Source organism: Dreissena polymorpha, chromosome 9, assembly GCF_020536995.1.
Source record: "Dreissena polymorpha isolate Duluth1 chromosome 9, UMN_Dpol_1.0, whole genome shotgun sequence".
NCBI classification, from domain to species: domain Eukaryota; kingdom Metazoa; phylum Mollusca; class Bivalvia; order Myida; family Dreissenidae; genus Dreissena; species Dreissena polymorpha.
This window is the reverse complement of record NC_068363.1, coordinates 49,748,592-49,767,682: the sequence shown is the minus strand read 5'-3', so window position 1 is coordinate 49,767,682 and position 19,091 is coordinate 49,748,592. Positions and strand designations below refer to the sequence as shown.

Sequence of the window (19,091 nt, the reverse complement as noted above, 5' to 3'; positions counted from 1 at the left end):
ATATGCTCCATTAACAATATGTGCCCGAACAATAATGTTAGATCAAAGCAAAACTGCAAATCTGTGCCTTTCTGTCATTAGCAAATTATATAATTTGCTCATTTAAGTTATACACCCAGCCAGACAAAGAAAAAAAAGCACAGTTCTGATGCAGTTACACTGAAACTTTTAATACTATGTTCATATTAAATGAAGATGGGCTAGACACCTTTTTCATAATACTCACCTTATTGAGTTCAAATATTCCCCCTTAAACTACAGGTAAGAGATGGGCATTATCAGGCAGTAGCATCAAATGTTTTAAGTAAACTCAATTTTGTTTGAATTCCCAGTGACCGCCACATCCTGAGGGTAAAATAAGTCATATATATGATTTATATTGAGAAGTATACATTGCATAGCTTGGTGAATATACATTTTAAGATTATTCAACTACACCAGAAACCCTTTCATGTCTCATGCAAGAAAGCAATATTTTTTATGAAATTTTGCACATCATATTTTTTTGTCTCAAGCATATTGATGTTAGAGTGATACTCCTGATTGTCCTGAACATTTTGTCCATGTAAGGTCAATACCATTAGTGCATTCATCCAACATGAATCGATATCTTTCACTACATTCACTTGGATTCTTACATATTTGTGAGTATTAATGACCATTCCCAATCTACATTATATATAGGCCATGCTTTGTGAAAAGGGGTTTAATGCATGTATGTAAAATGCTGTCCTAGTTTAGCCTGTGCAGTCAGCACAGGCTAAACAGGGATGACACTTTCTGCTTTGATTGTATTTTTCATTTACAGAAAGTCTCTTCTAAGCAAAAATCCAGTTTAGGCATGAAGTGTCGTTCCTGATAAGGCTGCGTAGTATGCACAGGCTAATCAGGGACGGCACTTTATGCACATGCATTTAACCCCCTTTTTCATAGAGCACGGCTCATTTATATTTAACTGGGCTGTTCAGCACCAATCGGGCATTATTTGGTGTTTTTGAAATATAGTGTCTTGTTAAGCTGCATGGTGAAATGAAAGTTTGGTGATAATGTATTTTAATTTTACTTTAAACTTTGTTTTCAAAACAAGCTGTTACTGACAATGGTATGTTGTCTTAAGACTGATTAACTGCTTAGATTGGCTAACCTTAACCCAGGAAAAATGTGAGTAATTTAACTCAGACTTTCCTGATATGACTGCAAAATATGCTTACAATCTAAAGATCAAAATCAAACTTCAGGCAAATTTACTTGTTTTGTCGCTTATTCAGGCCCTGACGGATCACTTATCTCCTTTAAGCACTGACTCAGGCTGCTGACAGATTAAAAATCTAGTTTTAACGCTGATTCAGGTCCATAAAGATTAGTTATCTCGTTATAGCACTGACACAAGCCCTGACGAGATTAAATATCTTGTTTAAACACTGACACAGCCCTGACAGATTAAATATCTCGTTTAAACGCTGACTCAGGCCCTGACAGAATAATGATCTTGTAAAGGGCTGATACAAGCCCTGGCAATTAGTTATGTCGTTTTAGCGCTGACACAAGCCCTGACAGATTAGTTATTTTGTTTTAGCGCTGATTCAGGCCCCGAGGATGCTGGGAAGGACGCTGAACCAGAACCAGGCCCGACTGCCCGGGCGGAATCTGACAGCAAGATACGCAATGATATTCAGTCCACATACACTGTAAGTGGATGATATAAAAACCCTTTTTGTTCTTAATATTATGGGTACGTATTAAGTGGTGCTTTTTAGTGTAATTGTTTGGTGAATCAAGTGTGATTTCATAATGTTTTGCTATTCAAAACATTGCACTAAAGAAAACTCGACTGTTACCAAATATCCATTAAATTCCGTCTGTCTTTCCGTCCGTCCGGAGCCATATCTTGGAAGTGCTTTGGCGGATTTCATTTAAACTTTGGTATGAGTATATATATGGATAAGGGGATGATGCACGCCAAATGGCATTGTACACCATCTGTTAATAACGGAGTTATGGCCCTTTGTATCTTGAAAAAATGCTTTTTGAGTGTCAAATATAACACTTTTGTGTCCAGAAGCATATTGGCGGGGGATATCTATTCAACAAATTTGCTTGTTGTACTCATGCTTATCAAAGTGAGTGTTCCAGTAAATATTACCCTCCAATAATCAAAGCAAGTAAATTTATAAATTGTAATAACATTGTTTCATCTCTGTAAGTTAAGGGGTGTTGCGGCAGCTTATTTAACCGAGGACATATTTATAGCAACACCAATGATGCTATTATAACAACTCAATATTTTTGTTATCAGTATCATCAGAAATGACCGAGTTGGTTCATAATACGATTGTCAGTGGTTCGATCCCAGGTGGGGTTAACTTTTTTAGCCGGATTTTTTTCGAAAAAATCTCGGCTTATAGATTGATGTTGTCGGGCGGGCGGGGGGGCGGGCGGGCGGGCGGGGTGGCGGCGTGCTCGAAAATGTTAAAGTTCTTATTTCATGGTATAACTTTGGTATGCTTGGACCTAGAGTCTTCAAACTTGACATGAAGGTTGGCCAGGATTAACAGATGACCACTGGTCATTTCAAGGTCATTCATTTGAAGGTCAAGGTCACTGTGACCTTGAATGTAAAAATGTTAAAGTTCTTATTTCATGGTATGACTTTGGTATGCTTGGACCTAGAGTCTTCAAACTTGACATGAAGGTTGGCCAGGATTAACAGATGACCACTGGTTATTTCAAGGTCATTCATTTGAAGGTGAAGGTCACTGTGACCTTCAATATAAAAATGTTAAAGTTGTTATAACTTTGGTATGCTTGGACCTAGAGTCTTGAAACTTGACATGAAGGTTGGCCAGAACTAGTAAGTAACCACTGGACATTTCAAGGTCATTCATTTGAAGGTCAAGGTCACTGTGACCTTGAATGTAAAAATGTTAAAGTTGTTATAACTTTGGTATGCTTGGACCTAGAGTCTTGAAACTTGACATGAAGGTTGGCCAGAACTAGTAAGTAACCACTGGGCATTTCAAGGTCATTCATTTGAAGGTCAAGGTCACTGTGACCTTGAATGTAAAAATGTTAAAGTTCTTATTTCATGTTATAACTTTGGTATGCTTGTACCTAGAGTCTTCAAACTTGAAATAAAGATTGGCCAGTACTAGAAGATGACCACTGGTCATTTCAATGTCATTCATTTGAAGGTCAAGGTCACTGTGACCTTAAATGTTAAAATGTTAAAATTGTTATAACTTTGGTATGCTTGGACATAGAGTCTTCAAACTTGACATGAAGGTTTGCAAGCACACTTAGATGACCACTGGTCATTTCAAGGTCATTCATTCTAAGGTCAAGGTCACTGTGACCTTGAATGTAAAAATGTTAAAGTTCTTATAACTTTGGTAGGTAAAAATGTTAAAGTTCTTATTCCATGTTATAACTTTGGTATGCTTGTACCTAGAGTCTTCAAACTTGACATAAAGGTTGGCCAGTACTAGAAGATCACCACTCAAAAAATTGAGATCAAACTTTCCTAATTGTCAATTCAAGTTCATATTTGTGACCTTAAATGTTATTGTTGTTCATGTATATGCATGCATTCAAAACATAACACAAGGTTTGCTCATGCCTTGAAAAGTACTTACATTTCATTTTGACCTTTGAACAATATTTCAGTAATTTAAGTATTGCATTGACAAAAACACGAAAGGTACTTTCCTGTCATTTAAATCAAAAATCCGGCTTCAATGCGGTCATCTCCGACCGCGGAACTCTTGTTAAAACTTTTTTTTCTTTCTTTAATTTCATTATTGTTTTATACTGGAGCTGTTTAATTCTGTTGTTTACATTTATCAATTTAAAGCATTTAATCACAAACTTCAAAACATGCTGAAATCTCTGAAACAGTTCATGCAAGCTATTAATGATTAAGGTTGAGTTTGATACTGTAAGGTATTATGTTTGTGATTAAATATTGTTTTTTATTTGTCTGTTGGTAAGCCTTTGTGGTCCCAGTTAAGATTGTAAACAATTTCTAATGTGTATGCATATTTCTAACAATCTATGTACCGGTACTTGGGTTTTGCCTAATAACTGTATTTTATGAAATTTGACATGACAGTAGGGATAGTAAAAAAAAAAAATCTCTGTTAAAAGTGTGGTGATCCCCTTTTTATGTCCCTCACCACTATAGTGGGAGACAAATTGTTTTTGCCCTGTCTGTTGGTCAGTTTGCACCAACTTTAACATGTTGCAATAACTTTTGCTATATTAGAGATAGCATCTTCATTTGGCATGCATGTGTATCTCATGGAGCTTCATAAAAGGTCAAGGTCATCCTGCAAGGTCAAAGATCAAAAAAACTAAATCAAAGTGGCGCAGAAGGGGACATTGTGTTTCTGACAAACACATTTCTTGTTTTATTTGTGTTTTATGATGACAATACCTAGATGAACATTTTTTAACAGTTTCGCAGAATTCTATTCGACAGAATTTTTTAAAATTCCATTTATGTGGTTACAATAAAAAAAAGAAGACGTTTTTGGGGTGACCTAAAAATTATAAACAATAAATTTCTTACAATTTGACTTGTGTACTCCATTTTATTGGTAGTGTGTGGTTTAATTAAATGGTATATGATGTATCTTAGCTTATATAATATCTACATGTTGCCGATTTCATAGGTTATTAATTATTTTGACGCAATTAGAGATTTTTCAGGTGTATTCAAAAAGTACATGTTATATAATGGTGAATAAAATCAAAACAAGGCCGGTGACCCTATGTTTATATTTCATTTTTCATATAGTATTTGTGTATATATCTTAAATATAAATTTTGGACAAAATATATTAGATGGAAAAAAAATCAGCAAAACTGCTGCAACACCCCTTAAAGCAACTTTAAATTATAAATGGTGATAATAAATTGTTAGTCAAAGCAATATATTTTATAAATGGTGATCTTCATTTTATGACTGGACGCTTTGAAGATCAACTCAATAATCCTGTTATTAAAATGCAACATGCATAACAATTAGTATTCATTTAAAAAAACATTTAGAAACATTGTGATGAAAACATTGTAAATACAATTATTGCAATCCTCATTGGGATAATAATAATAATAATAATAATAATAATAATAATAATGATAATAATAATAATAATGCAATAAAAGTTGGTTAAAAGGCATACAAAAGATTTAGTATGCCTAAACAATGCAGTAAGCGATATTTATTTCAAATTAACTTTTATATCTGAGAAAGCAATATGTAAGTATGATATTGCTGTTTTTGTGATCGGTCTTTGTTGGTTTGTCAGTATGTCCATCCACATTTGTTTGTTAACACTCTAGAGGCCACATTTCTTGTCAGATCTTCATAAAACTTGGTCAGAAGATTTGTCCCAATGATACATCGATCAAGTTTGAAATTGGGTCAAAAACTAGGTCACTAGGTCAAAAGGTCTTCATGTAACCAAAGCTCCAGATAAGGTTTTCGGGTCAATTACTTTTCACTACAAGATTGTTTTTGCAATAAGTTTTTTTTCCAAAACTGATCACTTTCAATTAGTTTTTTTTTAACCAGGTTTTTCGAAGAAAAAAACTGGTTATTAGATTGGCGAATGTCGGCGGGCGGGCTGGCGGGCGGGCGGAACAAGATTGTCCAGGCCATAACTCTGTCGTTCATTGTCAGATTTTAAAATCATTTGGCACATTTGTTCACCATCATTAGATGGTGTGTCGCGCGAAAGAATTACGTCGATATCTCCAAGGTCCAGGTAACAATTTGAGTTTGAAGGTTAAAAATGGCCATTAATGAGCTTTTCGGGGCCATAACTTTGTCGTTCATTGTCAGATTTTGAAAATCATTTGGCACATTTGTTTACCTTCTTTAGACGGTGTGTCGCGCTAAAGAGTTACGTTGATGTCTCCGAGGTCAAGGTCACAATTTGAGTTTGAAGGTCAAAAATGGCCATAAATGAGCTTGTCCAGGCCATAACTCTGTCGTTCATTGTCGGATTTTAAATTCTTTTGGCACATTTGTTCACCATTATTGGACGGTGTGTCGCACGAAAGAATTACGTCAATATCTCCAAGGTCAAGGTCGCCACAACTAAAAATAGATTGATTTTGAAACAATTATGTAACTATGAACAATCAGTAACAATGCACATTTTGATTTTGAGTTGTCTCTTTTTATCAGACTTTTTTTACCCCCCCCCCCCCCCCCCCCCCCTTCAAAGAAGAGGGGGTATATTGTTTTGCACATGTCGGTCGGTCCATCGGTCGGTCTGTCGGTCCGTCGGTCGGTCCATTCACCAGATGGTTTTCGGATGATAACTCAAGAACGCTTAGGCCTAGGATCATGAAACATCATAGGTACATTGATCATGACTGGCAGATGACCCCTATTGATTTTCAGATCACTAGGTCAAAGGTCAAAGTCACAGTGATTTGAAATAGTAAAATGGTTTCCGGATGATACTCAAGAATGCTTAGGCCTAGGATCATGAAACTTCATAGGTACATTGATCATGACTGGCAGATGACCCCTATTGATTTTCAGGTCACTAGGTCAAAGGTCAGGGTCACAGTGACTTGAAATAGTAAAATGGTTTCTGGATGATAACTCAAGAATGCTTAGTCTAGAAACATGAAACTTCATAGGAACTTTGATCATGACTGGCAGATGACCCCTATTGATTTTCAGGTCACTAGGTCAAAGGTCAAGGTCACAGTGACAAAAAACGTATTCACACAATGGATTCCACTACAACTGACAGCCCATATGGGGGGCATGCATGTTTTACAAACAGCCCTTGTTTTCTAATTGAAATCAAGGTCAATTTTACAGAATGGGGTTAACAATACACATTTTGAATTGTCTCCCTTTATCAGACTTTTTTCAACTGAAAACCTGGTTTTGTGACAAATTTGTCCCTTGTTTTTCTTAGAATTAAAAAAATAAAATAATAAACTAATGTTTTAACTCCATTGACCTTTGCATGAGCTACTGTGTGCATACAGGTCCCTTTCTGGCCTTAAAAAGATCAGTGTCTATTTATTTGAGAAAGTAATTTTTTCCACGCCGAGATCTGTTTTTGCATGATACCACAATGATTGGGTTTGGAGCTCTTCAATTGGACCTCATCAACTGCTTTTGACACTATATAAGATAATAGGCTGCCAACAAAAGACTCTGGACTTTGTTCTTGCCGCAAAATGAAACTTAGTATACTTGGCGCTGTCGTAGAATGAAGTTTCTTTTGAACTCGTCCACGCTTCGCAGCCTCCATGTTTTGTAATTTGTAATTTTGTAAACAGAAGAGCGGAAACCGAAATGCTAATATTATTGGTTACAATCAACTCATTCACGGATCCGGTGGCGGAAATCTCGCTATCTTTTAACTTTTGCTGCGCAGAGAGTTGGAAATTCCGTACAATTAAAACAGGCGGTTATAATTCGGATTTATCTGTCTCAATTCGTTTAGATACGATGGATTTTGATTTTCTTTTCGTTTTTCTTTATAAACAAATCGTAATAACGATAAAACAATGCTTATCTGGAGCTCTATGTTTCTTTTTCAAAATGTTTGTCTTGATGATATGTTTGTTGAGTACAAAAGTGGTTGCGGTCCATTGTAAAACATGGACGCCAGTGGACTGGGCAGTTTTCCTTATTTGGCTATAGATAAACCTTGTTAACACTCTAGAGGCCACATTTCTTGTCCGATCTTCATGAAGATTTGTCCCAATGATACCTCGATCAAGTTTGAAATTGGGTCATGCTGGGTCAAAAACTAGGTCACTAGGTAAAAAAAAAGAAAAAACCTTGTATAAACTGTAGAAGTCACATTTAATGCCCAATCTTCATGTAACTTTGTCAAAATGTTTGTCTTAATAATATGTTTGTTGAGTTCAATAGTGGTTATGGTCCGTTGTAAAACATGGCCGCTAGTGGGTGGGGCAGTTGTCCTTATTTGGCTATAGAGAAACCTTGTAAACACTCTAGAGGCCACATTTCTTGTCAGATCTTCATGAAACTTGGTCAGAAGATTTGTTCCTATGATACCTCAATGGAGGTCGATACTGGATCATGCTGGATCAAAAACTAGGTCACTAGGTAAAAAAAAAGAAAAACCTTGTAAACACTGTAGAAGTCAAATTTTATGCCCGATCTTCATGTAACTTTGTCAAAATGTTTGTCTTGATGATATGTTGGTTGATTACAAAAGTGGTTCCAGTGAAAAACATGGCTGCCAAAGTAACATTTTTTGCCCAATCATCATGAAACTTGGTTAAAACATTGATTTTATTGATATTTCGGACGAGTTTTAAAATGGTCCAGATCAGTGAAAAAACATGGCCGCCAGTTGGCGGAGCAGTTTTCTCTATATGTATAGTGAAATTTTCATGCACTTTAGTCAGAACATTTGTTTCCTAGATACGAGAGTTTTTGGTCCGTTGAAAAACATGGAATACGGACAAAACCCCTCCCGGATAAAAACCCTCCCGTCATTTTCATAGGGGGCGGACGAAAACCCTCCCATGAATAAACATGGGCGGACAAAAACCCTCCCATGAAAAAAACGGGGGAGGACAAAAACCCTCCCATGAAAAAACGGAGGCGGACAAAAACCCTCCCGTAAAAGAAATTTAACACTTAGTGTTGCATTCATTAATCCGACAAAATAATACTGTCTGGGGTTATTTCAGGGGTGTGAAATTGAAAGAAAATGTGTATCCATTAACTGTAAACATACCGCTTTCTAATGTGCATATATATCCGATAATCCAATATAATAATAACATCAAGTAAAACATAAAATGAGGCCATTTATAGACATTGAATTTAAATTTAGATTGAATGTAATACGATACAGTGCAACGTTTAATCGCGACATACGCTCATTCATGCAAAAAACGTGCTTTCCGGGAAGTTTCTGAAAACTTTGCGAAAATGAAAGTAAAATTCTGTGAACAACTAACAATTCGTTAGCATGTAACTAATTTGTCGTAATTACTTATTTAATTTATCTTTGACTGTAACGTTTTCAATTGCATTTTTGCAGACAATATATAAAGCATACTGTATTGTCAAATATGTCAATGATGCGGTTATTTAGGCCCACTTATCAGCTAATCATAACAAATAACTAGTTAATGGCATACAATAATATATATCAAAATAGCAAACTGTGAATCTGCAACTGTGGACAAAAACCCTCCCGTGAAAGCAATTAAACACCGACAAATGTAATTGCTTCACACATTGTTGCATTCATTAATCAGCAAAATTTATTCAAAATAGCAAATTATGAATCTGCAACTACTTTTAGTTTTTAATTAGTTTAATCACAGAATCAATTAAAAGCAATTAAACGCCGACAAATGTATTTGTTTCACACAATGTTGCATTCATTAATCCGAAAAAATCACTCAATGCTGACAACATTTGCTCAAAATATCATACTGTGAACTTGCAACATATAAAAAGCAATTTGTTTGTATAAAGACACACATCCAAAATGGAAATCATCACCACTTCAGCTGGAAAGAAAAGACTCGCGCACAATGGCTTCGTCTACACTAAGAAGAAAACATCAAAATCGACCATACGCTGGGAATGTTCTCAACGCGCGGCAAATTCTTGTAAGGGCGCTGTAGTCACAGACATAAATATGACGACAATAAACTCAACCACAACCCACAACCATGAGGGAGATCAGTTTCACGTCGAAGCAATGAAGCTGCGTGAAGACATTCTGTCGACCGCCACCGCCAACAGAGGGCAACCGGGGCAGATAATCGCCGACAAACTTATCACTCGTCCGGTTGAGGTCCGAGCCGCTATCGGCAAGACGGAGAGTCTGAAGCGGGCCATCCGGAGGAAGAAACGTGGCGTGGTACCAGTAGAGCCAGCTGGTTCTGTCGGCATCCCTCATCCATTGCCGCCGCAGTACGCCACAACGCAGCCAGAAGGGGACAAGTCATTCCTTATTTATGACAATGCATCTACCGATGCACGGTTGCTGGTCTTCGCGAGCGACACCGGTCTGCGGCTGCTAGGAATGGCAGAGACTTGGTTGTGCGATGGAACACAACAGCACCGAAACAATTCACACAATCGGCACCAGATGGCATCGACAGCATACTAGATTACTTCGACGCTAACTACGTCAACGGGGCGTTCAGAAGCGTCATGATGGATGGTCGCCTCCGCTTCAGACGCACCCCGCCGCGCTTCCCGCCTGATGTATGGAATGTACATGAGGCAACAAAACTTGGTGAAGCGCGGACAAATAACGCGTGCGAAAGTTGGAACAATGGGTTCAAGCATCTCGTCGGGCACGCAAATCCGTCATTATGGAACGTCATCACATGTCTGCAGAAGGACAACGCCATGGCCGAAGCAGAGGTGTACCGGTACGAACACGGGGAGCCGTTAGCAAAGCAAGTCCGGAAGGGGACCCTTCTTCATCGGAAGAAGATGCAACGCCTATGTGAGGAGGTAGCGTCGGGAAACAAGACGACACAGGACTTCTTGGCTGCAGTTGGGCACTGCATTCGTATTCACGTGAAGGAGTGTATGTGAACTGTGTAAGGTTAATGCAATCGTGTTTGTTTGAATTCCCAAGTGTCTAAAATGATGTTTTTTTTATCAATTGATTATGCTTATTTGTCAATGTATGTAACATTATACTGTCTAGACTTCATAATACTTGTTATAAAAGGAAATAAAGAATGTCTTGGGAAGCCTGTGTCCGCCTCTGTTATTTTTGCGATGATGAATTAAAAAAAAACATGACTTTGATGTTCTTAAATGCACTGGCCGGCGCACAATTTGATATTTTATATAGTTTATATAAACACCCTACTTGTTATTCATACAAGTATCGTGGTTCTTATCATATTAAGTAATAATAAAAATCTTAGTTAAAACATATATAATTGACGTCAAATGGGTGTAAAATAACATTTCAATTCAGAAATATTTTAATTAGTCAATATATAGTGTAATGTTACCTACTGAAGTGAAGTCACTATTACAAAAAATAAATATCTCGGATAGCCGACAACAAAATACAAATGTCGAAAATGACATTCGGAAATGACCGATTTCGGAATACAAATTCATAAAAAATCGTTGGTACTTGCAATTCGTGGCTCAGATTTCACGGGAGGGTTTTTGTCCGCCTTCGTTTTTTCATGGGAGGGTTTTTGTCCTCCCTCGTATTTTTCATGGGAGGGTTTTTGTCCGCCCATGTTTATTCATGGGAGGGTTTTCGTCCACCCCCTATAAAACTGACGGGAGGGTTTTTGTTCGGGAGGGTTTGTGTCCGGCATTCGAAAAACATGACTGCCGAAGTCACATATTTTGCCCAATCATCGTGCAACTTTAAGTCAAGACATTTGTTTTATTGATATCTCGGACAAGTTGGAAAATGGCTCAGATCAGTGCAAAAAACACACTTTTTAGCTCACCTGATTGCTCAGGTGAGGTTTTAGGATCAGTCTTTGTCCGTCCTCCGTCTGTCCACATTTTGGTTTGTAAACACTCTAGCATTCACATTTCGCAAGCATTCTTTATCAAAGTTGCTGAGAAGCTATATTGCCACAAAATCTCAGTCAAGTTTGATAACGAGCAGAATCGCATAATAAATGCCTGAATTATTATCCCGCGCCAAAGGCATAGGGATATTGTTTTGGCATGGTCCGTCCGTCCTTCCGTCCGTCTGTCCTTCTGTCCGTCCATCCGTCCGGCACTTTTGTTTGCGGAGCCATATCTTGGAAATGCTTTGGCCGATTTCATTGAAACTTGGTATGAGTATATATATGGATAAGACGATGATGCATGCTAAATGGCATTGTACACCATCCGTTTATTACGGAGTTATGGCCCTTTGTATCTTGAAAAAATGCTTACATCTGTGACAAAGCCAGAGTTTGGTGGGGGATATCAATTCAACGAATTTGCTTGTTGCCCTTAGATTGCAAAAATTTTCACTATATTATACAAAATCCTTGTAAACACTCTAGAGGTCACAATTTTGTTTCAGATTTTATGAATCTTGGTCACAATATTTATTTTTAGCTCCACTGGCCAAAGGCCAGCGGGGCTAATATGTCATGGTCCTGTGTCCGTCGTGTGTGCGTCCGTTTTCCTTTAAACATCTTCTTCTCCTAAATTACTGGTCCAATTCTGATATAATTTCTCAGGAATGTTCCTGGGGTGAACCTCTTTCAAATTTGTTCAAGTAATGCCCATGGGGTCACAAAATTGAAAACTTGCTTATATAAGGCCTATTTTGTGAAAACTTTCAAAATCTCGTCTGTAATCATAGGGCTATCAAATTTGGTATATAGAGACATCTAATAGTCCTCTACCAAATTTGTTCAAATTATGCCCCTGGGGTCAATTTGACCCTGCCCCGGGGGTCTATTTGACCCTGCCCCGGGGGTCACAAAATTGAACATATTCTTATATAGGGTCTATTTTGTGAAAACTTTACAAATCTTTTCATCCATAACCATTGGGCCAAGGGCTACCAAATTTGGTATGTAGTGGCATCTTATAGTCTTCTACCAAGTTTGTTCAAATTATGCCCCTGGGGTCAAGTTTGACCCTGCCCCGAGGGTCACAAAATTGAACATATGCTTACATAAGGCCTTTTTTGTGAAAACTTTACAAATTCTCTTGTCCATAACCGTATGGCCTAGGGCTACCAAATTTGGTATGTAGTGACATGTAATAGTTCTCTTCTTAGTTTGTTCAAATTATGCCCCTGGGGTCAAATTTAAAACTGCCCCGGGGTTCACAAAATTGAATATATGCTTATTAGGGGCTTATTTTGTGAAAACTTTAAAAATCTTTCTGTCCATAACCATTGGGCCTAGGGCTACCAACTTTAGTATGTAGTGAAATCTTATAGTCCTCTACCAAGTTTGTTCAAATTATGCCCCTTGGGTCAAGTTTGACCCTGCCCCGAGGGTCACAAAATTGAACATATGCTTATATAAGACCTATTGTGTGAAAACTTTAAAAATCTCTTGTCCATAACCGTATGGCATAAGGCTTCCAAATTTGGTATGTAGTGACATGTAATAGTTCTCTTCTTAGTTTGTTCAAATTATGCCCACGGGGTCAAATTTGACCCTGCCCCAATAGTCACAAAATTGAACATATGCTTATATAAGGCCTATTTTGTGAAAACTTTAAAAATCTTCTTGTATATAACTGTATGTCATAGGGCTACCAAATTTGGTATGTAGTGACATCTTATAGTCCTCTACCAAGTTTGTTCAAATTATGCCCCTGGGATCAAATTTGACCCTGCCCTGGGGGTCACAAAATTGAACATACGCTAATATAGGGTCTATTTTGTGAAAACTTTAAAAATCTGCTTGTCCATAACCATCCGGCCTAGGGCTACCAAATTTGGTATGTAGTGACATCTTATAGTTCTCTACCAAGTTTGTTCAAATTATGCCCCTGGGGTCAAATTTGACCCTGCACCGGGGGGTCATAAAACTGAACATATGCTTATATAAGGCCTTTATGTGAAAAGTTAAAAAATCTGCTTGTCCATAACAATCGGGCCTAGGGCTATCAAATTTGGTATGTAGTGACATCTAATAGTTCTCTACCAAGTTTGTTTAAAGTATGCCCCTTGGGTCAAATTTGACCCTGCCCGGGGGTCACAAAACTGAACATACCCTTATATGGGGCCTATTTTGTGAAAACTTTAAAAATCTATTTGTCCATAACCATTGGGCCTAGGGCTACCAAATTTGGTATGTAGTGACATCTAATAAACCTGTACCAAATTTGTTCAAATAATGCCTCTGGGGTCAGCTTTGACCCTGCCCAGGGGGTCACAAAATTAAATAAACGCTTATAAAGGGCCTATTTTGTGAAATCTTTAAAAATCTCCTTGTCGAAACCATTCGGACTATGGCTACCAAATTTGGTATGCAGTAACATCTTATAGTCCTCTACCAAGTTTGTTGAAATTATGCCCTTTGGGTCAAATTTGACCTTGACCCGCGGTCACAACATTGAACATTATATAAGCTTATATCTTGCTTTTTTGTGAAAACTTTTAAAATATTTTTGTCCTTAACTCTAGGACCTAGGGCTACCACATTTTGTATGTAGTCAGATATAGGAGTCTTCTACAAAGTTTGCTCAAATTATGCCCCTGGGGTTAAATTTGACCCAGCCCAGGGGGTCACAAAAGTGTACATGTGCTTAAATAGGGCCTATATTAAAGTATTTGCACATGCTGAGAATATTTGTTTCAGCCTTTTTTTCAGCAGTGGAGCAATTCCCTCTTGTTGTAAGCAAAGTTTGATGTTTGGTCATGAGGGGTCAAAATATAGGGCACCAGGTCAAATCTTACAAAAACCCTGTAAACACTCCATACGCCAGAGTTTTGGTTCAATAATGATGAAACTTAACCAGGATGTTTTTCTTGATGATATCTAGGCAAAGTTTGACATTGGGTCATGTGGGGTCAAAATCTTGGTCACAAGGTTCAAATCGTACAAAAAGCTTGTAAAAACATGTAGCATTAGCATTACTTGCAAATGTTTGCATTGCAAAAAACCCATGCAAATGGACAGTACTCAATCAGAATTAATCATATGCTGAAACTGTAAAAGTAAACAGAAGAGAACCAATTTAATAATATGCTCTAGAGTACTGAATTTTAAACTAAGCAATGAACAAGTTCTTGTAAAAAAAGGGGAGCGAACTAGGGCCATCATGGCCCTCTTGTCTGTACTGAAAGTGTTCTCCGAACTGCCAGTGTCGCATTTATTTAAAACCTATTTATTTTAGCTCAATTGCATAGAATTAAAGCACTAAGGCTAAATATTCGAAATGCTCTGGAGTCCATTTCCTGGGCCTAGAACCAGTACTTGAAGCTTATAGGTGAGAGCTAAAGAACGCTCCCACTGTAGGGATTGAACCCGTGCCATCCCGTTTGCTGACGGCCAACAGTGTCGTGATTGAGGATCTAGGTTTCTATATTTTGTGGGTACTGTAATAAATAAAGTTTTTCTGACACTGTAAGTTTTTGTACACCCTATTTTTTAGCAAAAATAATTATTATTGGTGACTCTTAATTTTTGGACATACAGGTTTTTGTCCATAATTTATTTCTCTTTATATTTACCGTAGGTTTCCACGTATAGTGCGCAGTGTTTTACCTCCAAAATTCAAATTAAAAAGATGGTGCGCGCTATACATTGAAACAATGCTATCCTGGCTGCTAAATTGGTAAAAAATATGTTGTGTAATCGTAAATAATCACAATGGCCGCCATGTTTTTTCCAGAAAACTACCACCCTATAATCGTACAGACTGAGGGGCCAGTGTCGAAACAACAAGAAGTCGCTACTGGTAGATATGAATGCAGTAGAAGAAGTTTTGGTCAAAAATAAATTTGTTTGAATAAACTTGCGGACATTTCTTTGTTTGTGTTTTTACACTTCTTTATTGATGAATTCCGATGGGGATTGTTGTCAACATTCCGGAGAGCAGCCAAGGGTAGGTGCGAACGAGGTCTTTTTTGCAGGTAACGGAAGGTGTGAAAGGGGGTCATTTTGCACTTCATAATTGGCAGATGTTATTGAGTAATATGTGCCACGACTTGTTAAGACGCTAATTGACATTTGAGACACTAATTGACACTTGAGAACGTGAAGATATGCAATTGCATTTTGTGTGTATAAATATTGAACGTTCAACAGTGGTGTACCTCAACAACTGTATCCCTGTCTCCAATGCGACATTCAAATTTACCGGTAATGCCCATGCTTTCCCCGAGGAAAAATCACACGATGTACACTAATTCTTATTTTCTCACATTTTTCACGAAATGCACATGGACTGTTAATCTTTTGCTAGAAAATTACAAAATTGTCAGAAAAGTATAGTGCTATGCAACCCATGCTCCTAATCATAATGACGCTTCCTATTTTGAATGCTTACAATACAGCCAACGTGGCACAAACATAATCCGCGGCTACGCCACGGCCAGATTATTAGTACGCGGCGGCTGAATCGTGTGTTCACGCCGCGTATCGCCGTGGCACTCGGCATCGATCCACGCAATGACGCCGAGTCTGTATTAACCTCGCGTACTTTGGCGGAGTAAATCCGCCGCGGCGGATCGAGTGAAAAGATATCCACCTACATGTACATACATGTATGTGTAGCGTAGAATTAATTACGTGCAACTGGTAATGTTTCGTTCGAATATCATTATTAAATTTGTAATCCGAAACACACTTCCGAATTTTAATGCTAACGCGACCTTTGGCAAATTCTAGCGTCAAATATACAGTGCTAAAATATCCTTTGTTTCATAAAAAGCGTGCGAAAATTATGCAGACATGTAGAACGTCGTTTGGAAGGTTTGGGTGTATTTTGTGTTGTATAAATACATGAACATCACGTCAGGCGTAAATCGCGTGTTCAGAGGAAAAAAAACCCGCCCCAATTAGACGTTATTTCATCATCTCTATAAATAGTAACAAATGCCAAAATGTATTTGATACTTGAGGAAATATCGAGAATGTTTGTGTATCGTAAATATTTACCAGCATTTTCTTTAAAACTGGAATATACGGGATTATCGGGTAATTAGTAGCGATATTAACTGTATAATATGAACAAAATAAAACGTGTTTATATAGGCATATTCAAACAATAGTTATAAAAAGCTGATAATTAACAAAACAACAAATATGTCATCACCGTCTTGATTATTGATGTGGCTTCAAACTGCTAATTTTCTCAGCTTAAATATAATAGCAAAATCAACATGCAATTAATTTATAAATCCACCATATGCTGGAGCCTTGACCACTTGTATGTGCGAAAACATAATTACCTGACCTTGTTTATGTGTGAAATACATACATTACGGGCGGGAAACAAACTTAATTGGCCAGACACATTAACTATGCTTACATGTATATGCTAATACAATCCGCGCACAATCAATTTATTATGATTTTAATTATTATTATAATTGTTTTTTAAAAATTTGTTAACAATATTATAATTTTTAAAAGATTTTTAGCCGGATTTTTTTCGAAAAAATCTCGGCTTATAGATTGATGTTGTCGGGCGGGCGGGGGGGGCGGGCGGGCGGGCGGGGTGGCGGCGTGCTCGAAAATGTTAAAGTTCTTATTTCATGGTATAACTTTGGTATGCTTGGACCTAGAGTCTTCAAACTTGACATGAAGGTTGGCCAGGATTAACAGATGACCACTGGTCATTTCAAGGTCATTCATTTGAAGGTCAAGGTCACTGTGACCTTTAATATAAAAAATGTTAAAGTTCTTATAACTTTGGTATGCTTGGACCTAGAGTCTTGAAACTTGACATGAAGGTTGGCCATAACTAGTTAGTAACCACTGGTCATTTCAAGGTCATTCATTTGAAGGTCAAGGTCACTGTGACCTTGAATGTAAAAATGTTAAAGTTCTTATTTCATGGTATAACTTTGGTATGCTTGGACCTAGAGTCTTCAAACTTGACATGAAGGTTGGCCAGGATTAACAGATGACCACTGGTCATTTCAAGGTCATTCATTTGAAGGTGAAGGTCACTGTGACCTTCAATATAAAAATGTTAAAGTTGTTATAACTTTGGTATGCTTGGACCTAGAGTCTTGAAACTTGACATGAAGGTTGGCCAGAACTAGTAAGTAACCACTGGACATTTCAAGGTCATTCATTTGAAGGTCAAGGTCACTGTGACCTTGAATGTAAAAATGTTAAAGTTGTTATAACTTTGGTATGCTTGGACCTAGAGTCTTGAAACTTGACATGAAGGTTGGCCAGAACTAGTAAGTAACCACTGGACATTTCAAGGTCATTCATTTGAAGGTCAAGGTCACTGTGACCTTGAATGTAAAAATGTTAAAGTTCTTATTTCATGTTATAACTTTGGTATGCTTGTACCTAGAGTCTTCAAACTTGAAATAAAGATTGGCCAGTACTAGAAGATGACCACTGGTCATTTCAATGTCATTCATTTGAAGGTCAAGGTCACTGTGACCTTCAATGTTAAAATGTTAAAATTGTTATAACTTTGGTATGCTTGGACCTAGAATCTCAAACTTGACGTAAAGGTTTGCAAGCACACTTAGATGACCACTGGTCATTTCAAGGTCATTCATTTCAATGTCATTCATTTGAAGGTCAAGGTCACTGTGAACTTAAATGTTAAAATGTTAAAATTGTTGTAACTTTGGTATGCTTGGACCTAGAATCTCAAACTTTGCTCATGCCTTGAAAAGTACTTACATTTCATTTTGACCTTTGAACAATATTTCAGTAATTTAAGTATTGCATTGACAAAAACACGAAAGGTACTTTCCTGTCATTTAAATCAAAAATCCGGCTTCAATGCGGTCATCTCCGACCGCGGAACTCTTGTTTATTTCATGATGCGCATCGACTCGGCATCATGTCGCGGATCGCGGCATGCCTCGGCGGACAGATGTCGCGGATCGCGGCATGCCTCGGCGGACAGATGCGAAGTTTTGCGGCGAAATACGACTTGCCGTTGCATACTGACGCGGCTTCAACGACTGACGCGGCATCGACTCGTTTCACCTTGCAGCCACGGATCGTGAAATAGTCGTTTGTTCCTTTTTGGCTGTACTGTAATTAAGCAATCCAATGCCCCGGATTATTGGATTGTGCAATAGTAAAATGGGGGCCATTTTTGGTCCGATTTGGTGGTTTTATTGTCTTTAAATATTTTTTTCTCTATTTTTGCATAAAAAAAACAGCCTGCGGGCTATACACGGGAGCGCGCTATACGTGGAAACCTACGGTAACGGAACGATTCTAAAGACTTCGGCACTGTTTTCGCTTATCATGTGACACTTTGAGCATGGATTTTACAACCGGATTAAGGTCATAAAACCAGGCAGATGCATGCCAGAGGCCAATAGACTATTAGATTCGCCATGTATACCAGTAAAAAATAATGCATTCACGCAACAGCATTTGAAACAGTGGAAGAGGAATGCTTCCTGTTTTTACTTTTTGGTTCTATATCATTTCAAGCAGGA

General features: G+C 37.8%; 1 protein-coding gene and 2 long non-coding RNA genes across 5 annotated transcripts in view; 2 read left to right on the top strand and 1 right to left on the bottom strand.

Moving 5' to 3' along the window:
* Positions 1–17,880, bottom strand: part of LOC127846503 (uncharacterized) — a 49,138-nt gene extending 31,258 nt beyond the window's left edge. The window contains exons 1-2 of one of the 2 annotated variants that reach the window (XR_008033532.1): positions 17,768–17,880; positions 2,667–3,053 (exon numbers count right to left, since the gene is read on the bottom strand). This is a non-coding gene — a long non-coding RNA (uncharacterized LOC127846503). Of the gene's footprint in view, positions 1–2,511; positions 3,054–17,767 lie in introns of both variants that reach the window. The other variant, XR_008033531.1, reaches the window with a different exon arrangement.
* Positions 1–19,091, top strand: part of LOC127846487 (leucine-rich repeat and coiled-coil domain-containing protein 1-like) — a 283,849-nt gene that overhangs the window by 133,070 nt on the left and 131,688 nt on the right. Inside the window, exon 10 of the mRNA XM_052377759.1 lies at positions 1,577–1,688. Coding sequence (XP_052233719.1) covers positions 1,577–1,688 — 112 coding nt within the window. The remainder of the gene's footprint in view (positions 1–1,576; positions 1,689–19,091) is intronic.
* LOC127846500 (uncharacterized) lies at positions 2,454–18,453 on the top strand. Of its 2 annotated transcripts, none has more exons than XR_008033527.1 (4): positions 2,454–2,591; positions 2,747–2,982; positions 17,397–18,262; positions 18,381–18,453. It is a non-coding gene; the product is annotated as an uncharacterized LOC127846500 (long non-coding RNA). The 2 variants fall into 2 exon arrangements; XR_008033528.1 differs by having other exon boundaries at positions 2,521–2,537; positions 2,693–2,982.